General features: G+C 30.5%; 1 protein-coding gene across 1 annotated transcript; it reads right to left on the reverse strand.

Annotated features, from left to right (window-relative positions):
- Window positions 1–554: 554 nt before the first annotated feature.
- LOC149373455 (odorant receptor 67d-like) lies at window positions 555–13,154 on the reverse strand. Its single transcript, XM_089596392.1, has 3 exons — window positions 12,901–13,154; window positions 684–816; window positions 555–614 (listed from the first exon to the last, which is right to left on the reverse strand). Exons 1-3 carry the CDS (start codon window positions 13,152–13,154, stop codon window positions 555–557), a joined length of 447 nt encoding a protein of 148 aa, XP_089452518.1.
- Window positions 13,155–18,856: the final 5,702 nt, after the last annotated feature.

Here is an 18,856-nt window from a genome sequence, read left to right on the forward strand (position 1 = left end):
AATAAAAAACCAACATTAAAAAACTATCGCTCTTTACAATGTGTTATTGTTTCTATGCATTTATTACTTTATACGACAGTGTCTCAACTTTACATACAATATATTTATAATTCTAACTTAATGATTTTGGTGTCTATTTCTTCATGATAATCTATTGAATAAAACGTAGATAAAAATGTAATACTTACTCAGTTTTGTTTTACATAGTAATACAAAACCTACTAAGATTTTTTTTACGAGATTATCACTAAATACGCATGAAGAGTTCAGTTAGTGGTCAAAAACGAAACTAGTTTTTCCACTATTTCTCCTCTTTCTTAACCTCTATACACCACCAAGTATAAATTTATCGCTTGTAGCAAAATCATACTTGTGCCATAGTGTTCACAGTTTTCGTATTTAGTGATAATCTCGTTAAAAAAACTTTAGTAAGTTTTATATTACCATGTAAAACAAGGTTTTGTATTACTAAACAAAACTTGGTAAGTATTAAATTTTCATCTACGTTATATTTATAAATATTATTTATTGGACTCATCAAGAATCTTCAAGGATTATTTTTTAGACGTGGTTGACAAAATCACAGTTGCATACGAAACCGAGGATTTAATGAGCTTTAAAAAAATAATTTCAATAATAACTTAGTGGTACTAAATACATTTTTTTAATTTTTACACGCTTACCATAAAAAAAGTGCTTAGATCAAGTCGCATTATTTTACCGGCTGTTAGGTAACAAGGTCTTGAACTTCTTACTAACATTAATAATAGTAGTTTTTTAGCTTTCGGTGGAAAATTGTACCAGTCGCAGTTATATCTAAAGTAAAATAGTTGCAATACGAGAACTTTTTTTTATTGAAACAATTTCAATAATTCTGATTAAAGGGAAAAAACTTACACCAGTTCATGTACTCCAGTACTTTGATCGGATAATGTTTGACTAGAGGAAGAAAGATAAAACATTCGGTGTATAGCTATGCCACAGAGTAGTGAAAAATTTATCAGTGTGACGAGTTTGGAAGAGGCACGAATAACCTAAAAGAAATTTTAGCTTAGAAAAAAAATATAACTGTTGGTTAATAAATGTTTTTTTGTTTTAATTAGTTATTACATACTTGTATTGCAGTGATGCTAACAAGGAGCATATTTGGGAATAATGTCATTAAAAATGTATATGTAAAAGTGTCCTCTATCAAATCAGCAAATCTGTTTGAAAAAAAAAAAAACAATAAATTTTCGAAATCTGGTGAAAGAATGTTTTGTAAAGGATTTAGTATAGTTTGCAGACCTTATGTAGTCACAAAGATATCTTGTGCATATTCCAATTTCACGACAAATGTAGTCGTCTTTGTTGCAATATTGAAATTGAATATCACTTTTTAATAACTGTGTATTTGTTTCACATACTTTATTTAATTTAGCTCTACAGTAGTATTAAAACTATAATTACTAACTGTTTACATATCATAATATACGTATTATTAAAAATGATCAATGTAGTGCTTACCCTAAAACGGCAAACATTCCGGAAGCATGTTGGGTGACTACGTAAAAGTATCCATCTATAATAGCAATTATCAAAACAACAAAAGACATGCATGACAATTGATGTAAGAACGTAAGCACGTAGTAGTCTTCCCAGTTAAAGAAGTAATAATTGCATTCTCCTATGTTAGTTAGAGGACGAGGTTCAACGAGTGGGTCGATGTAGTTTAAAATAGCAGGCAATAATTTTGCTAGGCAAAATACCGGAAAACATATAGCCATTTCAGCTGTAATAAAATGATTGAACACACTTATGAGTGTAAGTAGTATAGTAAATATAATAACAAGTATATAAATATGTATTATGTTTAATATGCAGTTGATGTCTACATATTAAAAAAATGTCAGGAATGTTAATTGGGACGTTTCAGGTGACTATCGTGGCGTTTTTCATCATTACGATGTTATATTATTTAATAGATAAAACAAAAAAAAAACAAAAATAATTTTAAAAAATATCAAAAACATACTGAAGGCTTGACATTATTCGAAGTCGGGAACATGCTTTTTTATTAAAAACTAATTATTTTTACCTCAGGGTGTTTGTTTGAACATTTTCATGTTTACTGCGCCCTAAGTAGAAAAAATAGTGTACAATATTAATGAGCGTCATATCAGGGCAATCACAAATGTACTTTAGACGTTACAATAATGACAAAAACTATTTTGATCATGATGTAATTTTTTGAGCTAAAAAGGTAAATTGAAAAATAAAAATGTTTAAGTTAAAAAAAAAAGCCAAATTTTTGAGCGCATTTTATCATGTATTGATTGTTATAAATGTTTCTGTTGGGTGTTTTGAAAATTTAAATTTAAAAAAATTGCAAAACAACATAATATACATATACTACGCTAAGAAGAATGAACAAAACTTAAATATCTGGTAAAATATGTGAGACACAAAAAAACGAATCAAACAGGATAAAGGTATTGACAATAAAAGTAATGAAGCTCGCTAAACAGCACACCAAAAGTATAAGAAAGTGTTGATGATAGTTTGAATGTGATTTGGATATAACGTTGTTACCACAGATAATATTAATAAATGTAGTTCCTCTCTTTGCAAAATCAATCATAATTGACAATTCAGCCTTGTCCTTTGCATTTTTCCAGTTCTCAAAAATCGTTACCAGAGTTTTCATTTTCTATAAACCATACATAAGAATGTAACATATTATTTCATATTTTTATATCTACTTACATGCATGTATATTTTGTATCTAAATTTTTCTTAATATCGATAAGTAATGTCTATACAACATCAAAATGTATGTTACATGTGTGAATACTTATACACGTAAATATGTTTTAGATAGATTTCGGACGTTCACTGTACTCTCGTTAAAAAAAATATTTTTCCAAAGGAAAACGTATTTAATCAGAGATATCACAAATACTTCATAAAGTCAAAATGAACTCCTGTTAAAAGTAACCGTACTAAATATGGAAGATCACGCTTATCACTCGTGTGCATCTACTTTGGGGTGATAACTGGGCCCAAAGGCGCTAACTTTTATCACCAAAAGCACATTGAACGTCTAAATTTCTCGAAAAACGCCCACAAGTATCTAGTAATGATTTACGTAACAAGTGCGGAAAATATGGTTTCTCACATGAATAGTGATACACTAACACTCAAGGATAGGGTGGTAACTTCAATCATAATATATTCCATCAGTCAATCACGATTTGTGTAAAAAATCTTATTTACCACATTTTTTAAGTGACAAACGACTATATAATAAAATGTGCTTAGGATATACCGAATCATTGAAAATAGCGTCGTTCACAATAGTGATCTCTGCGGCAAAGATGAATGATAATGATAAGTAGGACTCAATCAGCTTTTCATAATCGTGGATTACTTTTATGAGGTTAATCACCTTTACAGGAAAAAATTATCAGAATCAATTTATAATTAAAATTTGAGTGTGAAAAAATCAACCAAACAATAATTATATATTTTTATCAAGTGTTATTAACCAAAGGTATATTAACACTTATAAGTGAGACCCATAAAATTGTAGTGACGAGATAGCGTTGTTTATAGTCTTGATAAGGCCATCGTCCGATAATCATTAAACATTTCCTTAAAAATGAGTAATGACACGATCGTCTGTAGAAATCATCCATAATTTATACCGTAGACTGCAATGTCTCTTAATTTCTCGTCCTTGTCTACTTAAGCTTTTAATCTAGATCATAAAAAATAGTAATTTAAACGAGTAATAAAACAAATGTTCGTAAGTATACCAATACATGTGCACCTATATTTTTAAACTCGACTTTTGACTTTCAAATCTATTTTATGATAAAATGTGTACATTTATTTAATTAAATTTAATCCTGCAAAATACTGATGAAAACGTTTTTTTCTTTTCCCTAAAAAAAAGTATATTACAAATGCATACTTGATACAATAGTTATTTTTTCTACTTTTTCATCACTGCTTGCATAAAAACTTGAATATTAAAACTCACTGCTATATTATAAATTTTCTACACAGATCGAAGCTTTTTCGGCTTATAATCTATTTTGACAAGCAAAAAAAAATGTCACTTCTATTTTGAAATTGAAAATAATATTGATACGTATCGACACTTAAAATTGAAAATAATGGATAAAACTCTTGCGTATTCTAGTGTATACACACAAGTCTGCGTCTTACTACAAACTTCCATAAAGTTAGTCACGACGCAATGCTTTTGTTTTCGAATTTCTCGTGTATAAAATCAATATAAATACGAAGCCGAATACATTAAAGCATTAGTACGTTTTGTACGTATAACACAAATATATATGCTTTACCTCAACAAATATTGATTTTTCTATAAAACCTCGAGCTTATTTTTTTTTGCTTTGGGCGTTTTCTGGTAGAAAAAGTAAATTATGCACCTGTTTTGCACAATACTTATAACCAAGGAAATCGTAAGGGGTCCTTCAGGCTTGGTGTTTAACTTGGTAAAATTGGTCCTCGAGGTATAAAAATTATTATTATTTTTTTTTTTTTTTTTTTTTTGTAAAACTGGTGTAGAAAAATTGAATTAATGTAAAATATAAATATTTGCTTCTATATAATTTAATTATACATTTAAAAAATACACGATTTTATGAGTATAAGAATGGATCGAAGCTCAATTATTTCGTATGGATTTCAAAACAATTTGAAAGAGAATTTTTTTTCTGAATTAAAATAATTTTTGTGGTTCATATTCATATCTTAAATGTGGTGATTATGGTAATGTAATGGAGCGAATATCAAGAACTTCCCATTCCTACAACACTATTTTTCCCACTGAAAGTGGGGCCAAACGACACAAAAAACTCTCCGAGATAGAAAAAAATACTTAGGCCCTTCCAAATAATGTATTGTTTTTACACATTTATTACTATGTACTACAATTTTTTTACTATACATACACCATATTTATACATTATTCGTCGGACTTATCAAGAATCTTCAAGTGGACTTTCTTTGGACGATGTTGATAAAAACACTGTTGCATATGAAACCGCGGACTTGATAAGCTTAAAAAAATAGTTGTATTATAAGTTGAGTAATACTTAATGAAATTTATTGTTTTTACGCACTTACCGAAGAAAAAGTGATTAAATTAACTCCCATAATTTTACCGGCTGTTAGGTAACAAGGTCTTGAACTTCTAACTAACATTAATAATAGTCGTTTTTTAGCTTTCGGTGGAAAATCATACCATTTGCAGTTATATCTAAAGTAAATCAGTTGCAACATGAGATATCAATCGTTTGAAAAAAAATTTTAATTATCATCAAATATAAATAATTTACACATATTCATCTACTTTAGAACTGTGATCAAGTAATGTTTGACCTGCGTAAGAAAGGTAAAACAATCGGGCTATAGATATTGCACAGATTAACAAAAAATTCAGCGTTGTGATGGATTTAGACGTATCACGAATAACCTGAAAGACACGTGGTTCAGCTAAAAATTATTACCATTGGCTAATTTTTCCTTTTTTAATGATTAGTACTTACGTGTAGTGCAGTGATGCTTATTTGAAGCATATTTGTAAATAGTGTCAAGAAAAATGCATACGTAAAAGTACGCTCTATCAAGTCGGCAAATCTGTCTAACGCGAGAATAATAATTTTAATCAAGTAAAGGAAATTTTTTTAAATAGTTCAAGTATAGCCCACAGACCTAATGCAGTGGCAATGATATATTACACACTTGCCAATCTCCCGACAAATGTAGTCGTCTTTGGTGCAATATTGAAATCGGACGTCATCATTTACGAAATTAAAATTTTTATCATTTAATTTATTCAATTTGACTCTGTAATGGCATTAAAATACAAAGAAATAGCTTTCAATAAATCATAGTATTCGTACATCTTTGAAAACTATCAACTCAATATTTACCTTAAAATGTCAAACATGCCACAAGCGTGCTGGGTAGCTTTGCAATAGTAATCGTCCACAGTATTTACTATCAAGACAACGAGACATGCGGCTAGGAAATAATGTAAGAACGTAAGCACGTAGTAGTCTTCCCAATCGAAGAAGTAATAGTCGCATTCTGCTATGTTAGTTAGAGGACGAGGTTCGACGAGTGGGTCGATGTAGTTTAAAATAGCAGGCAATAGCTTTGTAAAGCAGTATACCGGCATACAAACACCGACTTCAACTGTAATGAATCGGAAAACGCGATATTTCGTTTATGTTTTACATTGATTTTAATTGAAATGCATTTTAATGTGACACGAAATTTGTCTGACTAAATTCAGAAGCTACAGTTCAGTACTTAATTTGCTTTTTTACAATGTCTCTGCATTTTAACAAAGTATTTGTATGCATGAAAAAAAATAAGTTAAAGTCAACTTTTGTAAAAACTTATGGTAAGGAGCTCAACTTTAACATTTATTTACTTTCAATAACATTTATTGAATTGTTGAAAGTAGTACAATTAAACTGTTATGGTAAATAATTGTGCTAGTGTTCCTTGATAGAATTAAATTTTTGCAGTGAGCTTTCTAAGATACATCCTAAAAGGTAACAGCACTGTTGAGCAACAGAAAAAATTTTATAGTCAATGAGGATCCTTTTAATAGCTTAATAATAATTGTATGAAAATCTCTCGTGGTGCCTCTTTGAAATAAAATTTTTTTAATTGGGAAGGAAGGATGTAAAAAAGAAAAAATGTTCCTGGCTCATTTTTCAGCCCATTTTAGCTAGTATAACCTAAATATTTTAATTTACTGTTAATAAGTACTATGAAGCATTACCATTTGATTGTTTCAAAGTTTTTCAAACTTTGAAACAATATACACAAACTTATAGACTTGTAACGATTGAAAAAAATTTTAAAATCTTACTATAACTACATCATACGTGAGATGTAAAAAACACATAAACAGAATAAAGGTATTAACAATGAAAGTAAAGCGTGACCAACTTAAATAGTATGGAAAACTTATAAAAAAGCGTGAACAATAATATGATTGAGGTATGAGTGTAAGTTCGTTACCAGACATGATCTTAGTAAACGTAGTTCCTCTTTTCGCGTACTTTTTGATTATTGATAGTTCCTCCTGGTCCTCTACATTTTTCCAATTTTCATACATCGTTTTCAGAATTTCCATCTTCTTCAAGTCATACAGATAAATACATTTTACATCATTACATACATACTATTTCCTCATGCAATTGAGCTTTTGTTTGTAGCTGACAGAAAAACATTTATATGAGAAGTGTACTTATATTCTAAAGTTATTCGCAAAATCCAGACGTTCAATGCGTCATTGTGAACCAAAATATTTTACAAAATTTATGATAACTGCGCATAATTGTTATCATCCTATAAAAGGATGTGCACCAGCAGTAAATCCTGCTTTTCCTTGCAAAAGCGCATTGAATGTCCGAACATTAAGAAAAACGCCAGAAGTATGGAACAGTTATTTACGTAGAAGTGCGGAAAAGAAGACTTTGGGAATTAGTGGAAACGCGTGGTACGGGCTACGCGTACCTATCAGCTATAAGTGCGAGTTCATAACAAAAATTCGGGAAAATTCCACTTGCATATGAGGAAACCCACACAAAATATCCCGTTGCACCAATTAAAAGATGATTCATTTGAAATAATATACATTTAAGATTCGCAAGAAAGGTTGGGTGGGGGTCTAGTGGTGGCAGTCCCATGATGAGGGCCTGAAGAATGTTACTACAAACTACAACAAAATTCTATCAAAACTTCTCAAAAACATCAAAATAGACTCGGTTATATTTAAGTTTTATAATTTTGTTTTAAATATTTGTTATGAGAGATTAATATAGTAGTTTTTGTCACAGAAGCACCACCATCACCAAGGCTATTTTTTGGGCTGATGGACCGTATACGGTACATTGCTCTGACGTCTAACGGAAAAAAGGCATAAGTGACGTTTTTGTCGAAAACGAGTTATTTATACCAATCGATTCGTCAGACAATTCTGCGTCTAATAGTACATATACAAATTAAATATCTTATACCGTGATTTAGTAATAATTTAATGAAAATTGGAGAAATTGCTAATAATTATCGTAGTGATCAAAAAAAGGGTAAGTGACACAAAACATGGAAATCGTGCCAGGCAGACAGCGTAAGTACACTTACCCTTTTTTACGTTGTAAAGTCGATGAGCACCGCCTTGGATTCCAAACTAGAAAAAGGATAAGCCCCATGGTATAAGCTGTATTTTTGTACTTACCCTTTTTTTACAAGAAAATTGCGCCGAGTTAGAAGGGTAAGTGTAGATTTTCATATTTCCCATCGAAAAATCGTTTTTCTTTTGTGGAAAATAGAATAATTATATGATATTTATATAAAAAAAAAGTTTTTCCGCGGTCCAATACTCAAATTATCATTGATTTTTGAAGACACTTAGTTTTCATTGATTATCTCTCATGTCACTTATACTTACCTTTTTTCCGTCGGACGGCAGTGCTCTAGGTAGGAAAATTAGGTTTTATATACAGTTGTTAAGCCTTGTATATCGAAAACTGTTGAATTTTACTATAATTGCAAATGTTAATAAGGCAAAAGCTTGAATGATTCTAGAAAAAGGAAAATATTTGAAAGCTAGTATGTTAAACGTGTGTGATTAAATTCTCCAATTTTTTTGTTTATCATACGTGGTTAGTATAAACATTTTTAGATTACTATATATACTCATACGAGATATTACTTGTCTTTATAAATACTACAAGTAGTACTACAACTCGCTCGTGTAATGTCAAACAAACTGTTCAACTGTAATTTCTTCGTACATAGTATGTTTGTATGTGAAACTATAAACGTTCTGTGATAAAAGCAGCGTTTAAATACATAAATCTCGCACGTCAATATTTCAATACTTTTCTGTTTTTAAATACTGTTTGAAATTTTACTTTATCAACTTTTAAGATTATTGCGGTCATAAGTACAGTTGAAGAACAAGTTTTCTTAATATTAAAAAGTTAAATTATAAACTTTTAATTATCTAAGGATAAATCAGTGCACAAAAGTAATTACTAATTTTATATGACATTTTTGTTATTATATAAAATTTGAAATAGATTGATTTTTTTTTGGAAAGTGCTTGTTACGTGGGGTTTTATGAAATGAAACGAAATGAATAAAATTTTCTTATAAAGAACGACTATTTGATTTTTTATAGTTTCAGCTCTAACTACCCGCACCCCTTCCGCAATGAAAGGTTTGCATTTCTCGTCAGGGACTATTGCCACCATACAACTTTTCTTGCGAGTTATTAACATGCTTATCTTTAAAACATCACATTTTATAACAATTATACATAGTTAATATGTACAAACATAATGAAAAATGCACAATTAATTACCATACACCTTACATCAATTTTTTTCTATTTTGAACTAAATATTCATCACACGAATAACAAAAAATTTTTTTCGCAACTCGTGTGTCGAATATTCTCGCACTTATGGCTCGATATGGTAAATCCAGCCACTTATGCACATTAATCACGACTCATAAAGTAGATAAATCTTTTCCCACACTTGTTAAGAAGATAACTACAACGCAATGAAATTTGTTTTCAGAAAATACCAAATCGTTGAGAACATAGTCGTTAAACAAATAGACTTCTGCAGTGTAGATAAACTCGATAGATAAGTAGGATTCAATCAGCTTCTCATAATCGTGGATAACTTTGATGAAGTTAATCACCTTAACAGTAAAAATATAATCAGGTTTAATTTGAAATCAATGATTTAGCGCGAACTGATTAAGGTATTAGTAAACAATGGATATTCCTCGAATAGTAACCATTGGTATAGTAGCCGTTGCAAGTAAAATCCACCACATTGTCGAGACTAATTTGTGTTGTTTATCTTTTTGATAAGGCCACTGTCCGATAATGAGGAAAGATATTCTGTTTATCCAGTAACAATGTGAGCGTCTGTAGAAATCATCCATCATTTGATCCGTAGATTGCGATATCTTTGGTTTCACCATCACTTACTATCAAAGCTCTAAATTTTAGAAATAAAAAAAGGTATGTCGAATAAATAATCACGCAAATTTTTGTAACCATACCAACAAATAAAACGTAAATTTATTTTTTTTTATTTTAAAGTGAGGTTTTGTATGCTTAAACTTAACTTTGTACCTAATCTTAATATTTGTCTTTGTAGATTTATTTAATAAAACGATACTTCATAAAATTAATACTAAAATCAGTTTGAATGGAAATAAAAATCTTTTATTGCTGTTCACATAGAAAATCATCCGAAGTAGTTGAATATTATGACTAATCTCTGCACTGAAAATTTGCGAAAAATCGTAGCCTGTGTAGCTTATGATCTGTTTTGCCCAGCAAAAAAAATAAGTCACTTTCTCTTAATTTCCAAGCAATAAATTTATTAAATGTATGGACAATCACTTCAACTAAAATACTGGGTTGAACTCTTGCGTACTGCAGCGTGTGCACACAATCGTGCATGTGACAACAAACTTAAACGCGATGATTAGGGACTGCGCATTGCTTTTGTTGTCGAATTTCTTATGTAAAACATCAATATGAAAGTATAGCTGAATACATTAAGGTGTTAGTTTGTTTTGTATGTACATCATATTATTATATATATACTTTACGTAGAGGAACATAGCATTTTCTACGATACCTCGGTCATATTTTTTCAACTTAAGACATTAGCTGGTAAAGGAGGACATTTCTCACTAAGTATGTATTTTTCAGGCAAAACAATAAGCATTTGCCACTTATTTAAAACTTATCGTTTTTTTACTAAAGTTATTAAAAATCTTAGAAAGGTAAAATAATATTATTGTTCTAAACAGAGAAAAATATACCAAGGGCAAATAAAAGTGAAAACAAATCCAATATTGCACATCTAGAATATACCAAGTTTCTTTAATAATAAATGTATACACCTACAGGCAACAAATATACAAACAGCCTTGGGTATGATTACTTTATTAACTTTTTAGCATCTAAGAGAACTATTTTTTTCTGAATAAAAAACATTTTTATTGATAAAGACTTTTGTCATTCATAAATATTAACATTGTCAAACGAATAAAAAAATTTTTCTGCCTAATGAGTGCAACACGTATTAGATAATAGAACTCATTTTAAAATACTTAAATACTTTTTAAAATGTTTTCAAAATTACAAAAATCACACACACACACACACATTTGAAAAAGTACACCCCGTCAGTATCACGTTTTGTAAGACCACCTTGCTGTAATTAGTTTAAACTGTTGGTAACCTTACTTGATTGAGCTAGACAGGTGTTGGCTTCTCTGGAAAGAAGACATTGTCCAGAATAACCCAATATTCGCCAGAAAATTAAATTGATGAGTTTTTGACATCCTAGGTATCGCTTTCTTTTGAAAAAATTTCAAAAAGCGTAGAAAATTTTAGACAGCAGAATTTGAGTGCAATGAATCCTTAGAGTATTCTAGGCTGAGTAGCCAGTACCCAAATCATTCAGCTAGCGAAGCTCCTTTACTTATTTATCATTGCAGGAATATCAATTACTCGAAGCTTATTTGGTTAAAGAATATATTTAGTGAAAAATATCCAGGTAATTCAAGTATAGATTTATTTTATGACATTTAATTGACTTTTTAATAATGTGGCGAGCATTCTAAATGAAAGCAAGATTTCGAAAAATATAAAGAATTGAAGGACAAAATTTTAATCAATTAAAGCCACAATGTACCGTAGTTTCCCTTTTCACTTTTAGTTAAATTTTTATGATTAAGATGGTAAGTAATACAAGGGATATTGTTATTAGCTATTTGAAATGAGAAATAAATAAAACAAATAATATGACTCTTTGTGAAGATAGTTTATTTTTATAATACATTTATTAACTCATACTACGACTTCTCATCTACATTTCACAATAATAGATTTTGTTTAATCCATAATCATCAAGTGCTATTTTTTAGAATTCATTGACCAAATTACCGCGATGTATGAAGCTGCAGATTGCATAAGCTAAAAAAAATAGATGAGCCCATTAAAAAGTCTTACATTTCCTTCAAAATTTTCCTTACCGAACAAAAGGTGTTTAAATTAATCAGCATGACTTTGCCAGCTGTAATGTAAGAAGGTCTTGAACTTCTTACGAGCACAAACAACATCAATTTCTTAGCTTTTGGTGGAAAGTTATACCATTCGCAGTTTGATCTAAAAATTATTTCTTATTACATAAGATCATGATTCACATAAAATACAGCAAACGATTGTCATAAGATATTTCAAACTTACGCGAATTCGTGTACTTTAGCGCTATGATCAAACAATCTCTGAGAATAGTAAGATATGTAAAACAATCGGCATATACCCACAGTACAATTTGTTACAAAAGTAATTAGTTTTATAGGTTCGTTGGTGTAAAGAATCACCTAAGAAATATTGTCTCTTAATTTATCATTTTCACCTTTGTTATTTTAATTTATATTTACTGACTTGTACAGATGTCATGCTTATCAGAATCATATTTACAAACTGCGACATAAGAAACGGGATATTAAACTCGCGCTCTGTTAAGTCAACAAGTCTGTAAAACGTAGACAGAAAAGGTTTTTTCAATGAGCAAAAGAAAATTAAAAAAATCAATTGTAGACTGCGAACCTTATACATCGGCAGTGATACCTTATACACTCGCCTATCATGTCACAGATGTATTTATCTTGATTATAATACTGAAGTCGAATATCACCCTTTAAAAACTTGGCGTTTGTTTTACTTACTGTATTCAATTTTACTCTATAAGAAAATAATTATATAACGAAACTCCATTTTATATGTCATTATGTGTATTAACATATTATAATGCGTACCCTAAAATGGCGAACATACTGCAGGAATGCTGAACTAGCGTGATAAAGCCAATATCTGCAATAATAATTATCATCATGGAAAGACAAGCTGCTTGAAAACAGTGTGCAAAGGTGAGCCAATAATAGTCTTTCCAATCAAAGAAATAGTAATCGACGCCCAATAAACTACTTAAAGGGCGAGGTTCGTCGAGTGGATTGACGTAGTTTAATATAGCAGGTAGTGATTTCATCAAAGTAAAAAATACAGTATCCATAATTTCTAGAGCTGTAATTCATAAAAGCTATGTAAAATACATTTGAGAAGCAAAAACTTACTTCAAGTTTTGATATAACACCAAGTTAGTTCTTGTCTTAAATGTGTGCATTGATTCTTTTGTTTAATACAGTTATATTAAGGAGATTTTGGAGTATCATTCAGAAAGACGAGGAACGGGGAGTACCCCTTGCTCGCGCAGATGTACCCCCTTTATCGCGCACTTCCTCTTGCACTCGCCAAACTTCAACCTGTTCGACTGTAATTTATCATATTTTTGAAAAATGCCTGGCGAGACGTAATTTTTTTGTCGAACATCTTCCTTTTGTACTAAGGTACCTATGAAATCTTTTATTTTAAGTCTAATATATATCGACGCCCCGGATGAAGACTATGCCCTAATTGGCCCTCGACGTAAACTATGCCCTTTCGACGCCCCGGATGAAGACTATGCCCTAATTGGCCCTGGACGTAAACTATGCCCTTTCGACGTCCCGGGCGAAGACTATGCCTTTTTTTCTGAGTCTGGGCTAAAAATATGTCTTTTTCTCGCGTCCAGACGAAAACTAAATAAAAAAACACCCCAATATCATTTACTAACCCCTCTACTAGCTACTAGTATACGCTGCAAGAAGCTCACGAATACGAAGCTTCTGAAAACGATTTAACATTTTCAGATTTCTCGATACTTGTGTATTTATTTATATCGATATAAGTTTTATCTTCACATCGAGATTCACATGTACGTGAATCTACAGACGCCTTTGTAAAAAAACAAAATGAAATGATTATTCTTAGCAGGTCTAACGGCTTAAGTATTTGGAGTTTTGATGAGTGTTTGAAAAAAAGGGGTTTTTGAGATTTCTTTTTAAAGATTCCGTAAATTGTATATAACAATAACTGTAATTAATTTAAAATTGCTAATTTATTCATGTGTTAAAAAATACTTTGTAATCCAAATATCCATGTCTTACAAACATTAATTAATAAAAAAAAGTTTTCTTTTTCCTAAATTTTTATAACAAACATTATATTTTATTATATTACGAATTGTACAAATTTTATTAATGTTCTAACTTCAAGTTACAATAAATATATTAGTTACTTATTTTAATCAACAAAAATGTAGAAAAAATAAAAAATTTGGAAATAAAACATCAAAAAGCCTTTTATAGTCGTTAATTGCAAATTACCATGCTTGTAAAAACATTCCTGAGTTTGTACTATTATATTTATAATGGTGTATTATTATTTACAATTATTTATATAAATGTAAACAACAACCACTGTACAAGTATATTTGACTATATATTATTATCTAATTACAAACACAAATGTAAGGTGAGCTTAAATGAATTGTACTTCATCTGGGCTCCAGAAAAAGTCCATATCTTCGTCCAGACTCGGAAAAAATGTAATAGTCTTCACACGGACTAGAAAAAAATGGCATAGTTTTCGTCCGGGCGTGAAAAAAGGGCATAGTCTTCGCCCAGGGCGTCGATTTGTAGGGTACCCTAATTTCAATTAAAAGGCAACCTAAACTTGCTCTCTCTCTTAAGAGACCGTGTTAAATTGTAGCATACATTTATTGGGCACGATTCTACATTCTGAACTTTTCTCCAAATCTCCTTAATTGATACTCGTTTCAAGTGTTGCGTTGAATGATGCTCATTTGCACTGTGAGTTGAAGTTTTTACACGTACAAGTTTTTATATTACAACATATGTACAGTATAACATAAAGTTTAGCTTGGATTCAATACGGTGACTGTATACGTCCTAATTAAAAACTTTACCAATTAAAAAAGCAGAAAACTGTTTTCCTCCTTTCGCATAACTGCGCAATACTGCATATTCCTCTTTATTCTTCGTATTTTTCCAGTTCTCGCATAATATTTTGAACATTTCCTTGCTCTATAAATTGTATAAAAAATTGTTTATTTTATTTATACTTTTTTCAGTTGCGTCTCTAATGCCATTAACAGAAAATTGGTAACCCACTAGTTCTAATCATAAAAATTACCCACACTCCAAAAGCAAATCCATTTAAAAATTTCGATTGAGTTCGATTACTAAATTCGTTATTGGTAAATCAAAAAAATTCACGGAAACTCAAAAAATACACGAAATTGTATTTTGAGCGAAAATAAAACTAATCATAGTACGTTACGTACCTAGAGCAGAGAGTACAAACTTGTGCGCCCGAAGCGTATGGTTGTATACGTTTTTGCCCGTGTCGCGTATACCGTTTTACTTCTCGAGTGCGAAATTATTGCGGTCGTGGACACACTGCACGCGATAAAATGCATTAGCCTTCTCTGGGCCCAAAGAACTTTTTTGTCCAAGGATGCAAAGTCATCAAAAGGGCAAACAACGGCAGTTGCACATTCCACCTTAGATGAGAAATAGTAGGTTTTTTTTTTTTTTTACAACCGCAAAGTTTTTGCGCCCAGGGTGAAGAATAGTAGTTTTCCTACCATGAGCTTGGAGTGCAACTGCCGCTTTGCACCCTCAGGACAGATTTTGTGCCCTTGCAATCACTTTGTCAAAATGCGCAAAATTGCACTTTGCGCCTTCGGTAAGAAATAGTAGTTTTCCTACGAGTTTGAAAAGTCTCTATTTGCGAACCGATAGGTTTGCGGCCCGAGCCGAAGGCGAGGGACGTAACGAGGTTCGTAAAGGAGACTTTTCGAACGAGTTCCGGAAAACTGCTTTTTCGCCCGAGGAAGTACCAGCCTCCCAAAACCACCCGAGGGCGGAAAAAACAATATTACACGACTTGGGTACAAACATACAAGAAACACACCCTTTGGGCACTCATGTTTTTACTTTGGGCAATAGTGACGTAATGGTAGTTTTCGTTGGATAAGAGCACATTTTTTATCACAAAAATGGCAAAAATGGTCAAACGAGATTTTTGGTGTGTAAAAACAAATTTTTAAGCTTATTCACAATATTCGTACAAACAAAAAATATGCACAAGAAACGTCGCAAAAATGAGACTTGTTGAAACGTATACAAGTCCACTGGTTCTCCTGTAAACCACAAGAAAAAATTTTAAATCAAACTTAAAAAAAAAAAAAAAAAAAAAAAGGTTAACAAAAATAGCTTGCAAAACAAATAAAACAATCGTTGAATATATAAATCTTTAGTTCAGCGCAGATAAAACAAATAAAAAATTTTAGATTTTTATTAGAGCGTAAGTTACAACATTTTAAAAAGCATTGAATTTTGAAAAGCAACTACCAGGCCAACACGGTTAATTTTTGCGTCTATTCACTAAGTATGAACGATTTTACTCTGTAACTATTTTGACTGGTTTTGACTTTTCGTTCCAGACGCAAAAGTGTATTTTGTACATTTTTACCATTTTTACGGCTTTTGTTCGCATTTGGTATTTTTACCACAACTTTTATCAAACTCATGTGACAACAATTTTTCTTTACTCCAATAAGACGTTTTGGTGGCGTAAAAGCTAATTCCACTTGTCTACACCAGTTACCGGTTTAACTGTAAAAAAATGCAATTTGATTCTATGATAATGAATAATTATTATCGTTTTTGTCACCCTATATTTAAATCAGTAGGCTTACCCGTACTTTGTTATGTTATTTGGTAGAATCTTTTCTTACATGTTTGGAAAGTTGAGATTTTTTTTAAACATACCGTATCTTGAAAAGCGATGATTATCACAACTGCGAGTATTGCGCCGTACCCAATAACCACAGGTAAGAAGCACTCGATCAGTTCTTCGAAATCATGTCTATTTTTGACCAAGTGAACAAACTTCACAAAAGGAAGGACATTAATTTCATTTTAAATAATGTACATTATAAAATCCAAAAAAATTGTAAGTTAGAGAAAACCAAAAATTTCGAAAAATATTTTTGCACACTTCACGAGCAATTGTAACTGTCATCAATTGAATCTGGCCAAAAGATTTTGGTAATTTACTTTTTCAGTTGCCATTTACTTCCAAACTATAATTAAAGTTACATCATCCACTAGACTATTTCCAAACAATCGAAGGTGTTGATGATTTGAACCCAATTAAAGATTTTTTAGTTAATTTAATTGACGATTATTTATATTGTTAGTATGGTTTTGATCGAAAATGCAGTCAGACATAACTTTCGTTATGATCAACTCTCAGAGCAGATTTTTTTGAATCAATACTGAATTTAAGAGCTTTTCATTTGTTTTAGACTAAACGTTGTAACTCCAATCATAAAAATGTTGCAACAAAAAACGTATAACCACACTTTTTACTAAAAAATATTTTGGCCTTGCGTATGCAAGAAGTTTGTTTTTTGAATTAAAAAACTAGTTTGTTGATTTAATTAGTTTTATGTGTTAAAAATTTAAGTTGTGACTAGAAGTAGAGACAAAAGTTCAGGAAAAATATGTTTTGTATATAGTAAAATCTATTAAAAGATGTGAGCCGAAAACTGGCTGTACGAAAATTCTGTTTTTCCATACATCTCCGAGATAACTAATTTACTTTTTTAAATTTTGGTTTACTCTAAATCATAGTTTTTTGGTGATTATAACTAATGATAAAAGTAGCGGTAAAAGTTTTTAAAAAACCGTTGGCGTAAGACTTGTTAGGATCCCAATCATCATAAATGTGACAATGAGAGCTTCATATTTATGTTCTTGATAAGGCCATATTCTGAGGTAAATAAACAATTTTTTAACAAAAGAGTAACAATACAATGGTCTGTAGAACTCGTTTATCAGATGTTCAGCATCACGTAAAGTTTGTTTTGTTGTCATTGTTTATTATTTAGTAAGCCTTGAATTTTTATTGAAAAATGGAAATCTAATAAATAAAAAATTGATTATGCAGCAGTAAGATAAAATTTTTCAATAATTACAATTTTAACTGAACATTTAAATACTTGTAAATATTCTTTAATGTAAAGAAGAAACTTTATACCAAACCTACTTTCTTAAAACGACTATCTTAGGATTTTTTCTATCATATCAAAATACCACCTCATTCAGCTGAATATCAACACTCTACTATTTTTTAATTTTTCCGTCACAGTTTGTACTTCACGTGGCTGATGATAATCGATTTTTCGCTGCCATTAAAATAATTATTGCATTTGAGAATTTAAAACGAGTAATTATTTAGCTCGACACCTCGAAAATAATTTTAATAATAAAATCAAATTGATTCAGGAATATAAAGCTTCTCATTGGAGGACGGTTTTTAGTGTTGGATACGTACATCAGTTGCTATGGAATCATACATTGATTTCATTTTTGAGTTTCTGTTATGGCAACTAAATGCGAGCGACGCAAAATACATCAAAACGTTATTGCATTTTGCATGTACAGTGAGAGAAAAAAGTAATAAAAATTGTAGACAAATTCCAGCAAAAGTTACCATTCCGTACAGTAAATCGGATGCAAATTAGCACAAAAAAGGATGAAATCATTATTTTTAACACTAAACATTATTGTTTTTTTTAGTGAAAATTAAGGTTCACAAAGTAAAAATTATGGTTGGAACAGTAAAAATTACCATGCTGGAACGGTAAACCTTAAAAAGATCGGTTGATAAATTTTACTTTCCCGCCAAGAAAATTTTACTTGTCTAACCATAATTCTAACTATTTGAACTATAATTTTAACTATTAAAATAATAATTTTTACAAATAAAAATAATAGTTTTTTTTTTTTTTTTTGCCAACTT

This window comes from Copidosoma floridanum, unplaced genomic scaffold (assembly GCF_036245765.1).
Source record: "Copidosoma floridanum isolate Cflo_tuat_1 unplaced genomic scaffold, Cflo_Japanese_pri ptg000030l, whole genome shotgun sequence".
Taxonomy (NCBI): domain Eukaryota; kingdom Metazoa; phylum Arthropoda; class Insecta; order Hymenoptera; family Encyrtidae; genus Copidosoma; species Copidosoma floridanum.

What these genes read in the sequence shown, in the direction of transcription:
- LOC149373455 (XM_089596392.1), bottom strand. Translation starts at nt 13,154, where the DNA reads ATGGATACTGTATTTTTTACTTTGATGAAATCACTACCTGCTATATTA. An exon ending in AGTATGTTCGCCATTTTAGG is followed by an intron (nt 817 to 12,900) that starts GTACGCATTATA and finishes ATTTTACTTTAG; the next exon opens with ATATAACTGCGACTGGTACA. An exon ending in ATCTAAGCACTTTTTTTATG is followed by an intron (nt 615 to 683) that starts GTAAGCGTGTAA and finishes ATTTTTTTAAAG; the next exon opens with CTCATTAAATCCTCGGTTTC.